At 44.2% G+C, this 17,597-nt stretch overlaps 1 protein-coding gene across 1 annotated transcript; it reads right to left on the bottom strand.

The window, feature by feature from the left end:
- Window positions 1-778: 778 nt before the first annotated feature.
- Ubxn8 (UBX domain protein 8) lies at window positions 779-17,597 on the bottom strand. Its single transcript, XM_057753145.1, has 8 exons — window positions 17,470-17,597; window positions 12,091-12,213; window positions 9,881-9,948; window positions 8,283-8,405; window positions 6,386-6,523; window positions 4,443-4,484; window positions 3,549-3,623; window positions 779-1,671 (listed from the first exon to the last, which is right to left on the bottom strand). The coding sequence occupies exons 1-8, from the start codon at window positions 17,555-17,557 to the stop codon at window positions 1,501-1,503; spliced, it is 828 nt and encodes a 275-aa protein (XP_057609128.1). The 5' UTR covers window positions 17,558-17,597; the 3' UTR covers window positions 779-1,500.

Here is a 17,597-nt window from a genome sequence, read left to right as displayed (position 1 = left end):
TATACAATGTTTGTTTATAGTTTACATTTAGAAGCAGAACAAAATCGAATCTTTGCTGATAATTTTTAGACCATTAAAGAGTTATTTTTTACATTTCTAAACATTTCATTGGGTGGTTTGTGTTGATTTGTTTATAATTTTAAGTACAAAATTTGGACTGACTGCTTTAATAAATAGACTAAATAAACAAGAAACTTTAAAAGCCAAGACAGGTTATCTCCCTTAACCTAGAAATAGTAATGAACTGATCTGAGTTCAGATCAGCAGTGATGGTTACTATTCCAAGGTCATGAATACCAGCTATAGCCTCTCTAAATCTAGCTGTAGAGTGATTAAGACAAACGCCAAAAGCAAAGACTTGGGTAGCTTGGAAACTGAAAGATAGGAAATATGGGGCTGGAGTGTAGTTAGTGTAGACTCTGCTGGGCATACTGAAATCCTGCCACTTCATAGACTGGGAGCAGTGATTTATGCTGGGCATACTGAAATCCTACCACTTCATAGACTGGGAGCAGTGGTTTATGCCTGTAATCCTAGCACTTGGGATGGGGAACAGGTGGATCCAGGAGAGTTCAAGATCACCCCGGACTCTGTGAGAACCCATCTCCAAAATATCAAAGGTTAAGAAAGATCTCTGAAGACAGACTCTAAGGGTAACAGCTCACACTCCAGATACTGTCAAAGACCAGCTTCTCATGCGTTTCAGGTAAGAGCATGAGGATTAGGGTTATTAAGTAAAAGGAAGAGAGATATAAAAGGCAAACACAGAACAGCATCAGGAGGGACATTCAGTGGATACTGAATCCGCCTCGTTTATTTTCTAACAGGGGAGGAGGAGGAGCAACAGACTTTATTAACATGATAGAAGGAACAGACTTGAATTCTCTGACCTTTGGTCCAGGTAGAGCAGATTCACCTCTACACCCAAAAAACTAATTGGTCAGAATCTCTAGCTTGTAGCCACAGCTGTTGTCAAAAACTTTGAGAGCAAAAATAAGCTCAAACTCTGACTTCCAGTAAAAGTGTGTTCCCCAAAGTTCCTGTGGCAAAAACTTCACCCTCAGATTTAGGTCACAATTACATAGAATCAGTCCACTCTGAAATTTCTTTAAAGTCTTTTTTTTAAGTTTTTAGAAATACAGTGGAATCAGTATTCCCACTTGAAGATTTGAAGGGTTTGGCTGAATTGTTAAATACTGTAGATTCAAGAAGCAGAAATCACAGTTCTTTATCAGCTAGTTGGTTTAAGACGGTCTAACTCAGACTTTCCAGGAGGCATGTGCCCCCTTGCCTGGCTCAGACCTATCAGATGTCTTACATCCTTTTTACCTTGTTGTAAGATGGTACAGTCCACAAAGCTTTCCAAATCAAGCAATCCTCTTCCATTGTGTGTAGGTATGCTCCTATGAACAAGAGCACAACGTACAGCATCATGCCTTTAATGTGAACGCTGCCAGTGAGGTCATACAACGACTTGAAGGACAACAGGTAGTTCTGATTTTACTGGCCACTCTGTCCTTTCTCTTCCACATTAAGTACAGTGTCCACAGTTATCCCTATGTCCTCCAGTGACAAGCCTCCGTCCGCTTCCAGAGGTCGTCTGGGAAAGGAAGTGGAAAGGCTGTATAGGGATTTGTGGTACCCAATTTTCATCATCCAGTCAAATAAGACCTAGAAGAAAAAAGACTTTAGTATTAGACTAAAGGTTCCTACAGAATCTGTCTCAATGTGACATTAAACTGTTCTGTCACTCTGTAATCATGTCCTGAGGAATGAGAAGTACTTTCCACATCTTCAAAGAAACTGTCTAGACTTTAAGGAAGAGCAGTACATCATGAGTTTGGAGACATGAATAATCTTGAATGCCTTCATTTGAGAGAGAGTGCAGGCATACCAACACAGTAGTAACAGAGCCTCATCCCTAAGTAGGGGATGGAGAATATTCAATGAAATGTTGAGAACAAAAAACATTTGGAAACAAAAAATTTGAATCAAAATCTAAGTCAACAGAACACATCAAAATCATAAAGGAGCTTTGTCAAAAGAGACATATTTGGGCCCCTGAGACAAAGTCCAACTTACTGTGGGCCATCCCTGTAACTATCCATAAAGATTACCATCTACACACTGGGTTCAAAGTCCAGCACCACAAAAAAGAAAAAAGTAGGCATAAAAATTTTCAGATCCTTTTGAAAGCTCATTTGCCTCAAAACATGAACTGTTAAAGCATGTTCTGCTTTGAAAAGAAAAATAAGTTGGATGTATTTCTATACAGCTGTAGTCCCAGCTACTCAAACTGTAGCTGGAAGACTACAGGAACCAAAAGTTACAGGGATTGAGACCAGCCCAGGCAACAGCAAGATCTTGTGTCTCAACAACAAAAAACAGACACATGACAAAGATATAATGTTCCAAGGGACCAAAGTATCAAATAATGCCTTGTCTATATAATAAATATGTAATAATTTTAATTAAGACATTAGAAGCGTAGGAATTGAACACACGTCTTTCGCACATGCTAAGCACTCGTTCTGCCACTAAGTTTATACTTCCAACATTACATCTTTCTGCCAGGCATGGTGGCACACGCCTTTATTTAATGCCAGCACTTGGGAGGCAGAGGCAGGTAGATCTCCAAGAGTTTGAGGTCAGCCTGGTCTACTAAGTAAATTCCAGGACAGCCAGGGCTACAGAGAAACCCTGTCTCAACAAACAAAAACCTCTTTCTGTTGGTGGTGGTTCTGAGTCAGGGTCTAACTGGCTCCAAACTCAATCCTTCCAGGTGTCATGCATAACCCCCAAGGTAGGAGGACTGCACTCTTATACCAGCAGCCCCAATATGACTATTTTTAAAACAGGCTGCCAGGTGTAGTATCTCATTGCCTGCAATCTAAGCATTTGAGAAGCTGACACAGTTCAGTCCAGCCTTGACTACACGGTGAGTTCTAGGCTACCCTGGGCTTAAAACCACCATTTTCCCCACCAGCTAACATGTAATTAAACAACCAAGGAAATATAGCTCAGTAAGAGAATGCCTGCTTGAAGCCTTAAATCTACTGTGTTGTGGAAAATCTTTTTGTACACTAAAGATGTGTCATTCTGATTGGGTTAATAAAAAGATGAGTGGCTAATAGTTAGGCAGGATTTTCAGGCACACAGGATGCTGGGAAGAAGCAGATACAGGGGAAGCAGCATGGGCAGTACAAAGTAAAGGCAATAAAGACAAAACGTAGATTGGTAAAAATGGGTTAATTTCAGTTGTAAGAGCTAGTTAGTAACAAGCCTATCAGCTGAAGCTTTATTGTTATTAAGTCTCTGTGTTGTTTATTTGGGAGCTGGCCATGGGACAGAGGAAGACTCCTTATACTATCCTTAACACTAAAAAGGAAGAAAAAATAGGAAAAAATACAAATGTAGAGATCACAATTCAAAGAAATTATCAAACCTTATGCAATGCAGAATATCCACATTGTCTATGTGGTAACAGATCCCACTACATTTGAACACACTATTGACAAATTTGATAAGTCAATATTTCATTTCCTCACCTGTGAATTCCAAGACTTCAAAAATCTCCTCCTCAAAACACGCCCACTTGGGCATCGAAGGGCAACAGTAACTACCTGGAGAATACAAATATTCAGGTAAGCCACACAGGAGCTGAATCAAGAAGATTGCAAATTTGAGGTCAGTCTGAACTACAAAGCAAGCCTTATAACTCAAGAACAAAAGTCCGGACAGGAACTCCAATGCTCCCCTGAAAGCAGTGGATTGCTTTCTTCAGTTGTCTTTTACCTGTGAATAACTTTCAGATTTTCCTAAGATATACAAAGTTCCAAACTTAAATGTTACAAATGTGTTGAGAAAACAGACTATTAGCTGCATGACTGTTTCAAAACCTGTTTTTTTTTTTGAGGACTCTAAGGACGCCGAACTTCACAAAACAGGACACGGGCAGTTCTCTTTCTGGACATTTTGCCCAGTAACTTCATGGCTCTAAAGACACGTGGTCCCCCTGCATCAGACGATCACCTATAACTAGGATGGCCAATGGCAGAAAACAAGACAGGCTCCCTCCATGACGAGGCAGGTGGGCTATCTGTCCCACCCCAGCCCAGCAACAGTGAACCACTCTTTAAATGCACACGCAGCTGCAGTTTCAGCTTAAATGGGGACCAGGGTGAAGCCACCCGCCCGTCTCAATGCTACTGTTCTGTGGTAAGCGCGGACTTACTGGTCCATACCCTCTCCGCCTAAAGTGGGTGTGCTCTACAAGACAGCTCAGCAGACTGCCTCCCACAGCAGCTCTCGGCTGAGACGGATGCCATCCTCAGAGACATGACTCCGAGTCAGCCGCGGGAACCTGCTCTTCTCTCTAAACCCAGGGGCAGTAGGACTTACCTACCTGGTGACATCAAAGGAAATGGAGACGAGAAACGTACCTCCTCAGCTGTTTCTGATGGTTCGTCAGGTAAATCAGGAACCTAAAGAAAGCTGTGTGTTAGTGAAAGGAAAGTAAAAAACATTTCCAAGAAGTGAGAACTCTTAAGAGTCCTCTGCAGTAGGTTCCATGCATCTCGGTTTAAAAGGCTTCTTTGTATAGACCTCTATAAAACATTCACAGTGAGGTCTGTCTGGTGATGCGATTAAAGCTGATTTGATTTGATTCCTAGGACCCACATGGTGGAAAAAGAGAAGCCACTTCTGCAAAGTTATCCTGACTGTTGCATGTGTGTACATCTATTCACACACAATTACTACTGTAATTTTTTTTTTTTTTTTTTTTTTTTTTTTTGGTTTTTCGAGACAGGGTTTCTCTGTGGCTTTGGAGCCTGTCCTGGAACTAGCTCTTGTAGACCAGGCTGGTCTCGAACTCACAGAGATCCACCTGCCTCTGCCTCCCGAGTGCTGGGATTAAAGGCGTGCGCCACCACCGCCCGGCTACTACTGTAATTTTTATACAAGTTTTTTAAAGTTTACAATAGAGCTGGGTGTGGTGGCACACACCTTTAATCCCAGCACTCCAGAGGCAGAGCCAGGCAGATCTCAGTGAATTCACCATCAGTCTGGTCTACAGAGTAAGTTTCAGGACAGTCAGGGCTGTACAGAGAAACCCAAAGAGTTGCATGGTCATGGTGTCTCTTCACAGCAACAGAACACTAAGACACCTGCTGACAACCTGGGTTCAATCCCCAAAGAAATGATTTCCCATAGGTTGTACTCAAGCCTTGACAGTCTCATGTATGCTCACATACAGCAAATACATATATTTTTTTAATCTCAAATTCTGTCTCAAAAAATAAATAAGAGCCGGGCAGTGGTGGCGCACGCCTTTAATCCCAGCACTCGGGAGGCAGAGGCAGGCGGATCTCTGGGAGTTCGAGGCCAGCCTGGTCTACTGGTCTACAAGAGCTAGTTCCAGGACAGGCTTCAAAAGCTACAGAGAAACCCTGTCTCGAAAAACCAAAAAAAAAAAAATAATAATAAATAAATAAGAGGGGCTGGAGAGATGGCTCAGAGGTTAAGAGCACTGACTGCTCTTCCAGAGGTCCTGAGTTCAATTCCCAGCACCCACATGGTGGCTCACAACCATCTGTAATGGGGTCTGGTGCCCTCTTCTGGCCTGCAGGCATGGAGGCTGAACACTGTGTACATAATAAGTAAATAAACCAAGTTTTAAAAAAAAAATTTAAAAATAAATAAATAAGAGAGAGGGAGTTCACACTGGGAGAGGCAGCCCAGTTATCGAGTGCTTGCCTAGCATGCACCAGGCCCTGCAATCAACCGCCAGCATGCTTCCCTAAAATCTGTCTTTTAAGATGTTCTAGGATATTATGTAAAAATGCACTATTTAAAGAAACAGGAAAAGCCTCGGTTGCAGTGCAGGCTGTCGTACCAGCACCTGGGAGGCAGAAACATAATTCCATGCCATATGCACAGAAAACTTAGAGACATTGACTAAACTTCTTCATTTTATGTAAATAAGGCATATAGAAATTAATGTGTTTATACTTGTGCCCTATCCCAGTATCTCAATATATACATGAAAATATCCTAAAATCTGAAATACTTGTGACCACAGGCATGTCAAATGAGGGTATCCAGCCTGTAGACGGTGTAACCACTCTCAGGACACACAGCCCGTCTGCAGACCCCCAGGAGAAATACTCCCTCCGTGAGCACTGTCCTTTCCATCTCTACACCATCATTTATCTTCTAGCTTTCCTCTAAATTTGGTCCAGGCTTTTGTTATTAAACAGGACCAAGGATCTGTGCAGCTGACCCTCTGCAAGGTGCTAAGACAGCATCTGTGTGAAAAGCCATCCTCTTCCTCTTTAGTAGCCACCTCTCCAGAGAACACACTCAGTGAGGGATGTGCACAAACCTCCTTCTTGGCGGGCTGTGGAGCAGGTGGTGAGACTTCAGTTAAAAGCTTGGGCAAGTTCCGTCTTCTGGCTGCTTCCCTGTTTGCTGTTTCAAAAGATGTCTGGCTCGAATTTCCAAGCACCAAATCTTCATCCCCCTGGTCAAAAACAACCATACAATTCTAAAGAGGCGTGTTCTGTCAACTAGACAATTCATAATAGTTAGTTTTTTTTAACTCTGTCATTTTTAGATGCAGAAAGCTAACACACAAGAAGAGGCCTAATGAGCTCCGGAACCTGCCTTTATCTAGCTCCAAGGCCCCATCGTCCCATCCCCATTTCCCAGCTAAGAAGCACTGACAAGGCCCTGCTCCTCTTGGTTCTGGTTTGTGTTTTGGTACAGAACTTGGGAGGCAGCCCTGGCTGGCCAGCATGGAGTCCAGGCTGGCCCTGAACCTCGGCATCTTGGCCTTGCAAGCGTCCAGTCGCCGGGGAACCACCAGCTTTTGAGTGACTGGATGCAGCTGGCTGTTCTCCTGGGCGGAGGTGCTCGCCTCCACTCCTGTAAGTCACTGGCTCACCACACTAGACTGATGGAGTCATTTCCTTGGTCACTCGCTCACACCCTTATCTCGGGTGAGTAGGCACTTGCTTTAGTCTCCCAAGGAAGTCACATAACAACATGTATGTAAAAAAATGTCTCAGTATGTGACTCCAAAACATCCATAGCTAAATATAATCAGAGTATAAATATAATGTTCTATTAAACATCCAGGTTTTCTAATTTGGACTCAACCTACACAGTAACTCTTCACTCTAAAAGGCAAAGTATTCCAGAAAGTACAACATTTTATTCTTTACACTATTACCTACTGCAACCTTACACTTTACACTATTACCTACTGCAGCGCCTTACACTTTACACTATTACCTACTGCAACCTTATACTTTACACTATTACCTACTGCAACCTTACACTTTACACTATTACCTACTGCAGCGCCTTACACTTTACACTATTACCTACTGCAACCTTACACTTTACACTATTACCTACTGCAGCGCCTTACACTTTACACTATTACCTACTGCAACCTTACACTTTACACTATTACCTACTGCAACCTTACACTTTACACTATTACCTACTGCAGCGCCTTACACTTTATGGTATCATATACTGCAGTGGCTCCACTGGCCACCTGGATACATCTCCACAGGATTAGTAAAGCCCGCCTCCAAGTGTCTCTGAACAATCCCATGACATAAAAAAGGATGCCAATGGATCCAGAATAGGATGACTTATTGGGAAGTGTGGAGAGATGGGGAGTGGGCTGAAGCGGAGGAAACAGGATACTGGGAACAAGTCCCTGGAGCTCTCTGTCTGACCTGACGTCCTTGAATACACCCTTGCCTTCCATGCTACAGCCTCTGCTCTGTCCTCCACACCCTCCAACCAGAGCGGACTAACTTCTGTGAAAATGGACAAAAATAATTCCTTAAGGTGTTCTCTAAAGCGACTAGCATACCTTACCAAAACTTCCTCCTCAGTCACAAAATTTAAGGAGGAAGTTTCTTTTTTCATTTTTATTTATTCTTCTCTCATACATCCCAACTGCAACCCCCCCCTCCACTACTCCCAGTCCCCACCCCCACATTTTGCCTCGGAAAAGAGCAGGCCTCACGGGGTATCAACCAAACACTAATGGAGTTTTCAAATACAGGCTCAGTAACTCCTTACTTCCTCATCTAGCCTTCTAAGAACCGCACTGGGCAGTGGTGGCACACATCTTTGATCCCAGCATTCTGGAGTCGGAGGCGGATCGTTGTGAGTTCAAGGCCAGTCTGGTCTACAGACACACACCACCACCAAGAAACAAATAATAAAATTCAAACTATGAAACCAGCATTTCCCACCTCGAGTTTGTGGCCCGTAGTTAACTTCCAGGTTTCGCCTGTCATTTGATAAAACCGTTCTTCTAGTCTCTTCAATTTCATTTCCTGCTGAGGTTTTAAAACATTCTGTACATATCTGCTGGCCTGTCCAAGAAAAAAGGTGTTCTTACTACACTGTTCACATTGTCTATAAAGTCATGAGTCAAGAGCAAGGCCTGAAACTTGTGGCAGTTTGAATAAGAATGGCTCCATAGGCTCTGTGGTGGTTTTAATAGGAACGGCCCCACAGGGTCACGGATCTGGATGCTTAGTCACTAGGGGTGGCACTATTACAGTGCACTATTAGGTCTTGTGGGAGGAGGTATGTCGCTGGGGATGGGCTGTGAACAATTCAGAAGCTCAAGCCAGGCCCAGACTCTTTTGTCCTGCAGCCTGCTGATCAGGACGTAGGACTCTCAGCTCCCTCTCCAGCACCATGTCTGCCTGCGTGCTGCCATGCTTTCCCACCATGATGACAATGGACTGAACCTCTGAACCTGTAAGCAAGTTAAATGCTTTCCTTTATAAGAGGTGCTGTGGCCATAGTGTTTGATCACCACAACAGTGACCCTAAGATAGAATCATAAATTTGAATATTTAGTCACCCTAGGAGGTGTGGCCTCATTGGAGGCAGTGTGTCAGTGCGGGTGAGCTGTGAGGTTTCAAAAGCCCATGCCAGGTCCAGCTTCTCTCACTCTGCCCGCTCCGAGATCAAGATTAAAAACCTCTCAGCTACTTCTACAGCACCACACTTCCCTGACACCATGCTCCCCGCCATGATGATCATGGACTAAGCCTCTGAAACTGTAAGCCAGCCCCAGTTAAATGCTTTCAATCATAGGAGTTGCCATGGCCGTCACAGTATCTCTTCACAGCAACAGAACAGTCATCAAGACTCCGAGATAACAAAAAAAATTACACATGTAAAACAAGGATGTTCTGGGCATGGTGATACACACCTTTGATCTCAGCACTCTGGCTGATGAACTGAGGCAGGAGGATCCTGAAGTCATGGCCAACATTGGCTACAACAGTGGTCAAGGGGCCGGGCGCACGCCTTTAATCCCAGCACTCGGGAGGCAGAGGCAGGCGGATCTCTGAGTTTGAGACCAACCTGGTCTACAAGAGCTAGTTCCAGGACAGACTCCAAAACCACAGAGAAACCCTGTCTCGAAAACCCACAAAAAAAAAAAAAAAAAAAAAAAAAAAACAGTGGTCAAGGCAAACGCAACTGTCAAAGTGATAAAGGCTCCTGCCATCAAGCCTGATATCCCGCCAGAGTTCAAACCCTGGGACCCACACAGACACAAGAATATAATGTAATTAATAAGGATTTTTAATTCTAATTTTAAAGGGTCGGCATTTAGCGAGAGGAGGCAGAAGAACAGTATCCAGGGTCAGCCTTAGTCACTTTCTAAATTCAAGGTCAGCCTGCAATACAAGAAAGCTTGTCTCAGAGAAGGAGGGAGGGCACCATCTTAGGCCCCGTGAATTAGACACCAGTAACCGTTCACACAAAGACCTCTGAGCACAGACACAGCAAGACAGCACCCACAGGCGTCCTGAGGGCCGAGCCTTACCTGCTCACCCTGAGCCTCCTGTTGCTTTTTCCTCACGAGTCGTTGCCTTTTCTCATTCTCTTCTCCTTCTGACACCAAAACATAAAAGGACTTTTTCATTCTCAGGCATCAAAGAATCAAATACATTTTCTCTAAAAACTAATCTATAGATTTTTAACATGTTAAAAGACTACATTTGAACATTTAAAGGCACACATATTTTTTTCAAATAATGAAAATGAGGTACATTCAACCAGCAAAAACAAAGTCATTTGCCTATGAACTCTATCCAATAAAAGGTTTTTTGTTTGTTTTGTTTTTTTGTTTTTTTTTGAAACAGGGTTTCTCTGCAGCTTTGGAGCCTGTCCTGGAACTAGCTCTTATAGACCAGGCTGGCCTCGAACTCACAGAGATCCATCCGCCTGCCTCCTCCTCCCAAGTGCTGGGATGAAAGATGTGCACCACCACTGCCAAGCAAAAATTTTGTTCTGAAACAATTCATAAACATTTATTATTATATATAACAAATTAACAAATTTCTCTCTGTAGCCCTGACTGGCCTATAACTGGATATCCTGCTGCCTCAGCTCCCCAAACACTATGATGACAGCAGCTTGGGCCACCATACCCAGCCTGAACACATTTTTATATTACATATTATGTAGCATCAGCCTTCAGTGAAGATTATGTCAGTAACCTATCAACCCATAACTGAGCCTCGTGACTCACACTCAAATAATGCGAATGAACCATTTCTGAGGGCAGGGACCACAAGGCACATTTCCATATTTATAAACAGCGGACCTCGGGCTGGTGGAGCAGCATAGCAGCAAACTGTCTTCTCCACAGCAACACACTTTGACTTTTTTATTTGATTTTTCTTTTGAGGGTGTTAAGGACTGAAACCAGGGAACACATGCTGAGGTCACATACACCCTGGAAATACAACTCACATAAAATCCCTAATGGATATACCCAGAGCTCGGCTCCTACAAATTAAAAAAAAAAAAAAAAAAAAAAAAATCCCTAATGGAAGTTACAATGTTCTTGCTGAATTTCCAAATTGAGTACTCTGAAGTTTAAGAGATCAAAGCAGAGAAAATACAAAATCTATGATTGAGAATCCCCAAAGCACCCATGTTATCTTATATTATGGGGTTGAATAATCTTTTGCAATTATGGTTTTTTTTTTTTTGGCTTGGTTAACGTGAAAAGACTTTAATTTAGGGTTGGAGAGATGGCTCAGCAGTTAAGACCACTGCTCCTTCTTCCAGAGGTCCTGAGTTCAATTCCCAGCAACCATATGGTAGCTCACAACTACCTGTAATGAGATCTGGTGCCCTCTTCTGGCCTACAGGCAGACATATAGGCAGAACACTGTATACATAATAAATAAGTAAATCTTTTTTTTTAAAAAAAAGGCTTTAATTTATACCACCCATTGTATTTATTTATATTTTAATAGCAATAAACTACAGAGGCTGAGGGTGTAGCCTGCTTAGTAGAGTACTTGCCTAGCACACACAAAACGCTAGGTAACACGTATGACCAGGCTTGTTGGTACACGCTGTGATCTCAGCAGTCAGGGGAAGAAGGCAAGAAGATTAAAAGTTCAAAGTCATCCTTAGCAATGTAGGAAGTACCAAGACAGCTTGGGTTACAGAACACCCTATCTTAAAAAACAAAAACAAATTCATTACTGGGCCGCTTAGTTTTTAAAGTAATCTGTATTAAGGCCACATAGAATACGGCTTTTTGTTTTGTTTGGCTTTGTTTTTAATTTCATGTGTATGACATGTACTACATGTGTATGACATGTGTACTACATCCGTGCAGTGCCCATGGAGGCCAGAAAAGGATGTCTGATCCCCAGGAGCTAGCATTACAGACAGCTGTGAGAAACCACGTGGGTGTGGGACACAGAGCTCAGGTCCTCTGGAAGAGCACGTGCTCTTACTCACTGCCGTCTCTCTATGCCATGGCACTAAGGGTGGCGAGACAGCTCAGTGGGTAAAGACCTTACTGCCAAACCCTTAAGACCTTAGCTCCACCCCCAGAGCCCACACAAAGGAAGGAGAGAGCAGATTCTCACTGGACATGACACATCGTAAATTGATGGTCAAATAGTTCTTATTGTGGAATAAACAAAAGGATGAAATTTGAGTAGAAAAGGTTACTTTTTATTTTTTGAGTAAAAAAAAATGTAAAGGTAACATGAGTAATAAACCTACCTTTGATGTGAACTCGGGAAGGTTTAGGTGAGTTAAACCAGGAGGTGGCCACAGAAATGACGAGGGTCAGCAGAGCAAGCAACAGGAATACCCGGCCACTCAGCAAGAGGAGATCTTTAATTCCTTAGAAAGAAAAGTTGAAAAGAAACATTTTTCTTTGAAAAATTCTCACTCTCCTTGCTCCTAATAATAAATAAAGGACTGTTTGCCCCAGAGAGCACAGGAGATGCTAACGAATGTGGGTGCTGACTCTTCCTGAGCCTCTTGGGCCTACAATTCAACCTGGCCGTCACGGCCACAACAAACAGAAAATAATTCTGAAGAAACATCCTGTTTTAAGAAGACAGTGTTCAGCTGTATTATAAATATTATGAGAATTAGTAATGCATAAGATTTGACTTGCTTATAAATAAGATTGACAGTAGTGTCTTGTCCAATTCCAGTACTATTTTAGATAGTCATTCCATGGGGTTGGAGAGATGGCCCAGAGGTTAAGAGCACTGACTGTTCTTCCAGAGGTCCTGAGTTCAATCCCCAGCACCCACGTGGTGGTTCACAGCCATCTGTAATAATTTCTGGTGCCCTCTTCTGGCATGCAGGCATACATGCAGACAGAACACTGTATATATAATTAAATAAATAATAGTTATTCAAAAAAATGAGCCGGGCGGTGGTGGCGCACGCCTTTAATCCCAGCACTTGGGAGGCAGAGGCAGGCGGATCTCTGTGAGTTCGAGACCAGCCTGGTCTACAAGAGCTAGTTCCAGGACAGGCTCCAAAACCACAGAGAAACCCTGTCTCGAAAAACAAAAGACTACATTTATTTTTCAAGAATTGGTCATTTGGGGCACTGGGGGTTGGGCAGAGTGAATCTTCCCAAGCACCTGAGGTCAGAGGACAACTTCCAAGACTCAGTTCTCTCTTTCCTCCACATGGGTTTCAGGAATCCAACTCTGGACACGAGCTTGGCAGGAAGCACCATTACCAGTGGCGCATCCTGCTGGCCCAAAATGCCTATTTGCTTCTTTACTTATCTGGTTCCGGGCCTTAGCCACCTGTCTTCTTAGAATACTTTTCTCCGCTGAGCCATGCACTCCTGCCTAGTCGCTAAAACACCAAATTCTTTCTCCGGCCAGCACTGCGCCATTGTTTCTCTAGTTCCTGGCACTTACTGTTTACATGTAGAATCACTACTTATGTGTTTCTCTGGAGGACATGGAACAACTCAGTACGTCCTACACTGTTTTGAGAGCCTAGGCAAACATTCAATTGTCAAAAATATTAAGAGCACCAGCCGGGCATGGTGGGCACACACCTTTTATTCCAGGGCTAGGGGAAGGCAGAGGCAGGCTGATCTCTGCGAGTTTGAGGCCAGCCTGGTCTACAGAGTGAGTTTCGGGAAACTCCATCTCAAAACATGAAAAAATAGAAAATGTTTAGAGTAGCAGTCTGTGTGATACAGTTTGTTAAATGCTAGGAGGAGATGTACAGCAGGATCAAAACTCACCCTGAGTTTTCAGGAGGCTGTTGTTGGTTTTGTTTGGCCCTGAAACCTGATTCCAGAATGGTTTTACTTTTTATTTTTAAAGTTTGGCAGACACATAAGTAACATTTTACCCAATGATAAAGTCTGGGTCCAGTGGTCCTTTAACTGAAGGTTATCTAGTTTTTAGTTTTTGGTTTTAATGATTTATTTATTTTTATTCCATTGCATTGGTGTTTTGCGGTCATATATGTCTGTGAGGGTGTCGGATCCCCTGGAAGTGGAGTTGCAGACAGCTGTGAGCTGCCATGTGGGTGCTGGGAATTGAACCTGGATCCTCTGGAAGAATGCTCTTAACCACTGAGCCATCTGTCCAGCCCAGCTGAAGACTATTTAAAGAAGGAATTACAGACCCGTAGAGTAACACTAGCCATGAAGGGTGCTCTACTGGGAAGCTGCCCAGCATTGCAGCCGCTGCACTGGGAGGATGCAGTTTCTAAAGTGGACATAAATATTAGCACCAGATCACCAAGAAACCAAGGAGGGAGCGTATGGGAAAGAAAACCAAGGAGGGAGTGTATGGGAAAGAAAACCGTTGCCACTTCACAGCAAAGGGCTCCAGAGCTAAGTGAAGTTTCCCAAAGTAGGGGCCCGCCACCAGAAGGCCAGGTGCATTTCCTCCACCTCTTGGCTGAGTTTTCTTAACCACTGTGATAAGGTCTAGAAACAGAGACAAATCTGAGGTGGTCTCTAACCTCAAGTTACCGGAGGTCAGTGCTGATGAGAAGCAGATCCCACAATCCAAGATGACAACCTTCTCACTGACTTGTGACTCAGATATTAGCGCAAAGTGGAGAGACAAGAGTGGGTCAACTCTGCAGTGACCAGTGTGAGTTCTTGCTGCTGTTGAAATAAAAGTCGCGTTGGGCCAGCGAGGGTAAAGTGCTCGGTTCACAAGCCTGACAATCTGAATTAGTTTGATTCCTCAGAACGCACGGAAAGGTTGAAGGAGAAACCTGACTTTCAAAAGTTGCCGCTGGGCTGAAGCGATGCCTCAGGGGTTAAGAGCACACTGGCTGCTCTTCCAGAAGTCCCAGGTTCAATTCCCAGCGCCCACAAAGCAGCTCACAGCTGTCAGTAACTCCAGTTCCAGGGGATCCAGCACCCTCACACAGACAAAAATGTGGGCAAAACACCGATATACATAGAATACAAATAAATCAATGATTCAAAAAAGGTTGTCCTCTGACTTCCATGAACCCATGCTAGCACTCATATCAATACACACACAGAAAATATTCAAAAAGAGAAAAAAAGCTCGAAAAGTCTTGTTATACTCCAAGATAATTTTGTGTTTGTTTTATTTTTCAAGAAAGGGTTTCTGCATACAAAAAAGAAAGAAAGAAAGAAAGAAAGAAAGAAAGAAAGAAAGAAAGAAAGAAAGAAAGAAAGAAAGAAAGAAAGGCTTTCTCTATGTAACCGTCCTGGCTGTCCAGGAACTCTGTGGACCAGGCTGGCCTTGAACTCACAGAGATCCACCTCTGCCTCTGCCTCTGCCTCTCAAGTGCTGGGATTAAAGGTGCGCGCCACCACCACTGGGCATCCACAAGAACTTTTTGAAGAACATTTTATTTTCACTTCTTGTCTCTAGATATGTTTCTGGGCACTGACTCCTTGCTGATGAGGAGAAAGACTGGAGGAAACAGAGTTTAGCTTGGACATTATTAACGTCTGATGCATATGAGCAAGGCATGGGGTGTACGTCTTTAATCCCAGCACTTGGGAGGCAGAGGCAGATGGTTTTCTATGAGTTCAAGGTCAGCCTGGTCTACAGAGTGAGTTCCGCAATAGCTAAAGCTGTTACACAAAGAAACCCAGTGGGGGATTAAGGAGGGAGGCAGAAGGGGGGGACCACACAACATGACTATCCATCCAAGAGGTCTATCTTTTCTACTCCATCCATTTCATCTATATCCCAACTCTGCCTACAGTTGCTACTCATTCTGTTATCCCGGTCCAGGCCATCGGCATAACTACTTATCTACGGGAAACCCCAACTTGCCTCACTACTTTCCACTCTAGTTTCCACCCAAAGCATCTTCACACAGAATCCAGAATGACCCTTTAAAAAAAGTGCTGGGTAGCCGGGCGGTGGTGGCGCACACCTTTAATCCCAGCACTCGGGAAGCAAGGCAGGCGAATCTCTGTGAGTTCGAGGCCAGCCTGGTCTACAAGAGCTAGTTCCAGGAAGGGCACCAAAGCTAAACACAGAGAAACCCTGTCTTGGTGGGGGGGACGGGCCAGAAAAACAAAACAAAAAAATAAAATTTAAAAAAGAAAAAAAAAGCTCTGCGTAAGCCAAGCATGGTTTGACACCTATCACCTCAACACCCGGGGGGCCTCAGGTAGGATGCTTCTTCAAGTTGCAGGCCAACCTTAAACCTAGTTTACTTCTCTGTCACACACACACAAAGAAAAACCAAAACCAAACTACCTCCAAGAAGCCACCTGCCCTCCTCAGCAGGTCACAACATTCTCAAAGGTGGAATAAGAACTTTAACAGTACTGTGGACTCAAGTTCCCCCAAAAAAGCCCCCTTACAAAAGATGATTAGCAGCCGGGCGGTGGTGGTGCACGCCTTTAATCCCAGCACTCGGGAGGCAGAGGCAGGCGGATCTCTGTGAGTTCGAGACCAGCCTGGTCTACAAGAGCTAGTTCCAGGACAGACTCCAAAACCACAGAGAAACCCTGTCTCGAAAAACCAAAAAATAAATAAATAAATAAATAAATAAATAAATGATGATTAGCTCCGAACTTCTTAAGACTGTGGAACGGTGCTGGTCCAGACACTAATCACAAAGCGTCTTGGGCTATCCTGAGCCCCTTTAATAGCCACTCATTGCCCACCTCTATGATCTAAAGTCCTATGGCTACCACGGGAAAGCTTCCAGCAACGCAAAGCCTCGAAAGTGGTCAGCACCTGAGGCCTCTGGGAGATTCCCCTACACATTACAATAACCCCGTTCCCTGACCTACCAATATGTATTTGTAGTGTTTTATAACGTTATTTTCTGTTACTACAAAAACTTGACGGAACTGTGGGATGTGGTATTTGCGGTACCCTAAATCTGTGTCCCAAAATCACGGACATTCACATTTGACTCTAAAATAAACTCTTAGTCCCTCTGGGGTGAGAGTTGGTTTTTCTTTTGGGTGGGTTTTTGTTGTTGTGTTTGTTTTTACGCTAACAGTACCTACAAATCCTTCCAGCAGTAATGGAGACTGAGATTGCAAACAGTGTCTGACTTAGAATAAGGATTCAATAAATGTTATTTGAGGGCTCCCCTTCTACCATTCCTTGAGCTTGCCACAAAGGGCTTCGCCTGGAACATTCCCCTCCGCGTCACCCTCTTTTCCAGGTGACGGCTTCTCGACTCAGTCTCAATGCTCGGGAGGCCCCCATGCTAACAGCCTATTTATTTCCCATTGTCATCACACTCTGGTTTTTTTTTTTTTTCCCCCCGAAACAGGGTTTCTCTGTAACTTTAGAGCCTGTCCTGGAACTAGCTCTGTAGACCAGGCTGGCCTCGAACTCACAGAGATCCGCCTGCCTCTGCCTCCCGAGTGCTGGGATTAAAGGCGTGCGCCACCACCGCCCGGCTTGTCATCACACTCTGAAGTGCAACAGCTCGCATCTGTCCCCTTTTCCAAGAAGACCCTGGCCAGAGCCCAAGAGACCATTTCCCATGAAATGGAGGGGGCTCCGGAAAAGGGGCGGGCGCGATGGACTCTGGGAATTGTAGTCAACGCCGCGCGGAGGCGCCATGGGCAGAAAGGAACTGCACGCACCACCCAGGTGAGCCGTGAGCGCTGAGAGGCGGGGAGACAACACTTACCGAGGCTCGGGATCCCGCGCCGGAGCTCCAGACACAAGAGAGGGAGAGCGGAGAGCAAGAAGAGGCCAACGACGCCGCGAGAAGCCATGGCGCGAAAGCCCCACCGGGCGCAGTGCCCGCCCCTTCCG

The sequence above is a fragment of the Chionomys nivalis genome, chromosome 20 (assembly GCF_950005125.1).
Source record: "Chionomys nivalis chromosome 20, mChiNiv1.1, whole genome shotgun sequence".
Classification (NCBI taxonomy): domain Eukaryota; kingdom Metazoa; phylum Chordata; class Mammalia; order Rodentia; family Cricetidae; genus Chionomys; species Chionomys nivalis.
The sequence above is the reverse complement of the archived record's forward strand: the minus strand, read 5'-3'. Positions and strand labels throughout refer to the sequence as shown.

What these genes read in the sequence shown, in the direction of transcription:
- Ubxn8 (XM_057753145.1), bottom strand. Translation starts at nt 17,557, where the DNA reads ATGGCTTCTCGCGGCGTCGTTGGCCTCTTCTTGCTCTCCGCTCTCCCT. An exon ending in GCGCGGGATCCCGAGCCTCG is followed by an intron (nt 12,214 to 17,469) that starts GTAAGTGTTGTC and finishes TTTCTTTCTAAG; the next exon opens with GAATTAAAGATCTCCTCTTG. An exon ending in CATCAGAAACAGCTGAGGAG is followed by an intron (nt 3,624 to 4,442) that starts GTACGTTTCTCG and finishes TGTATTCTCCAG; the next exon opens with GTAGTTACTGTTGCCCTTCG.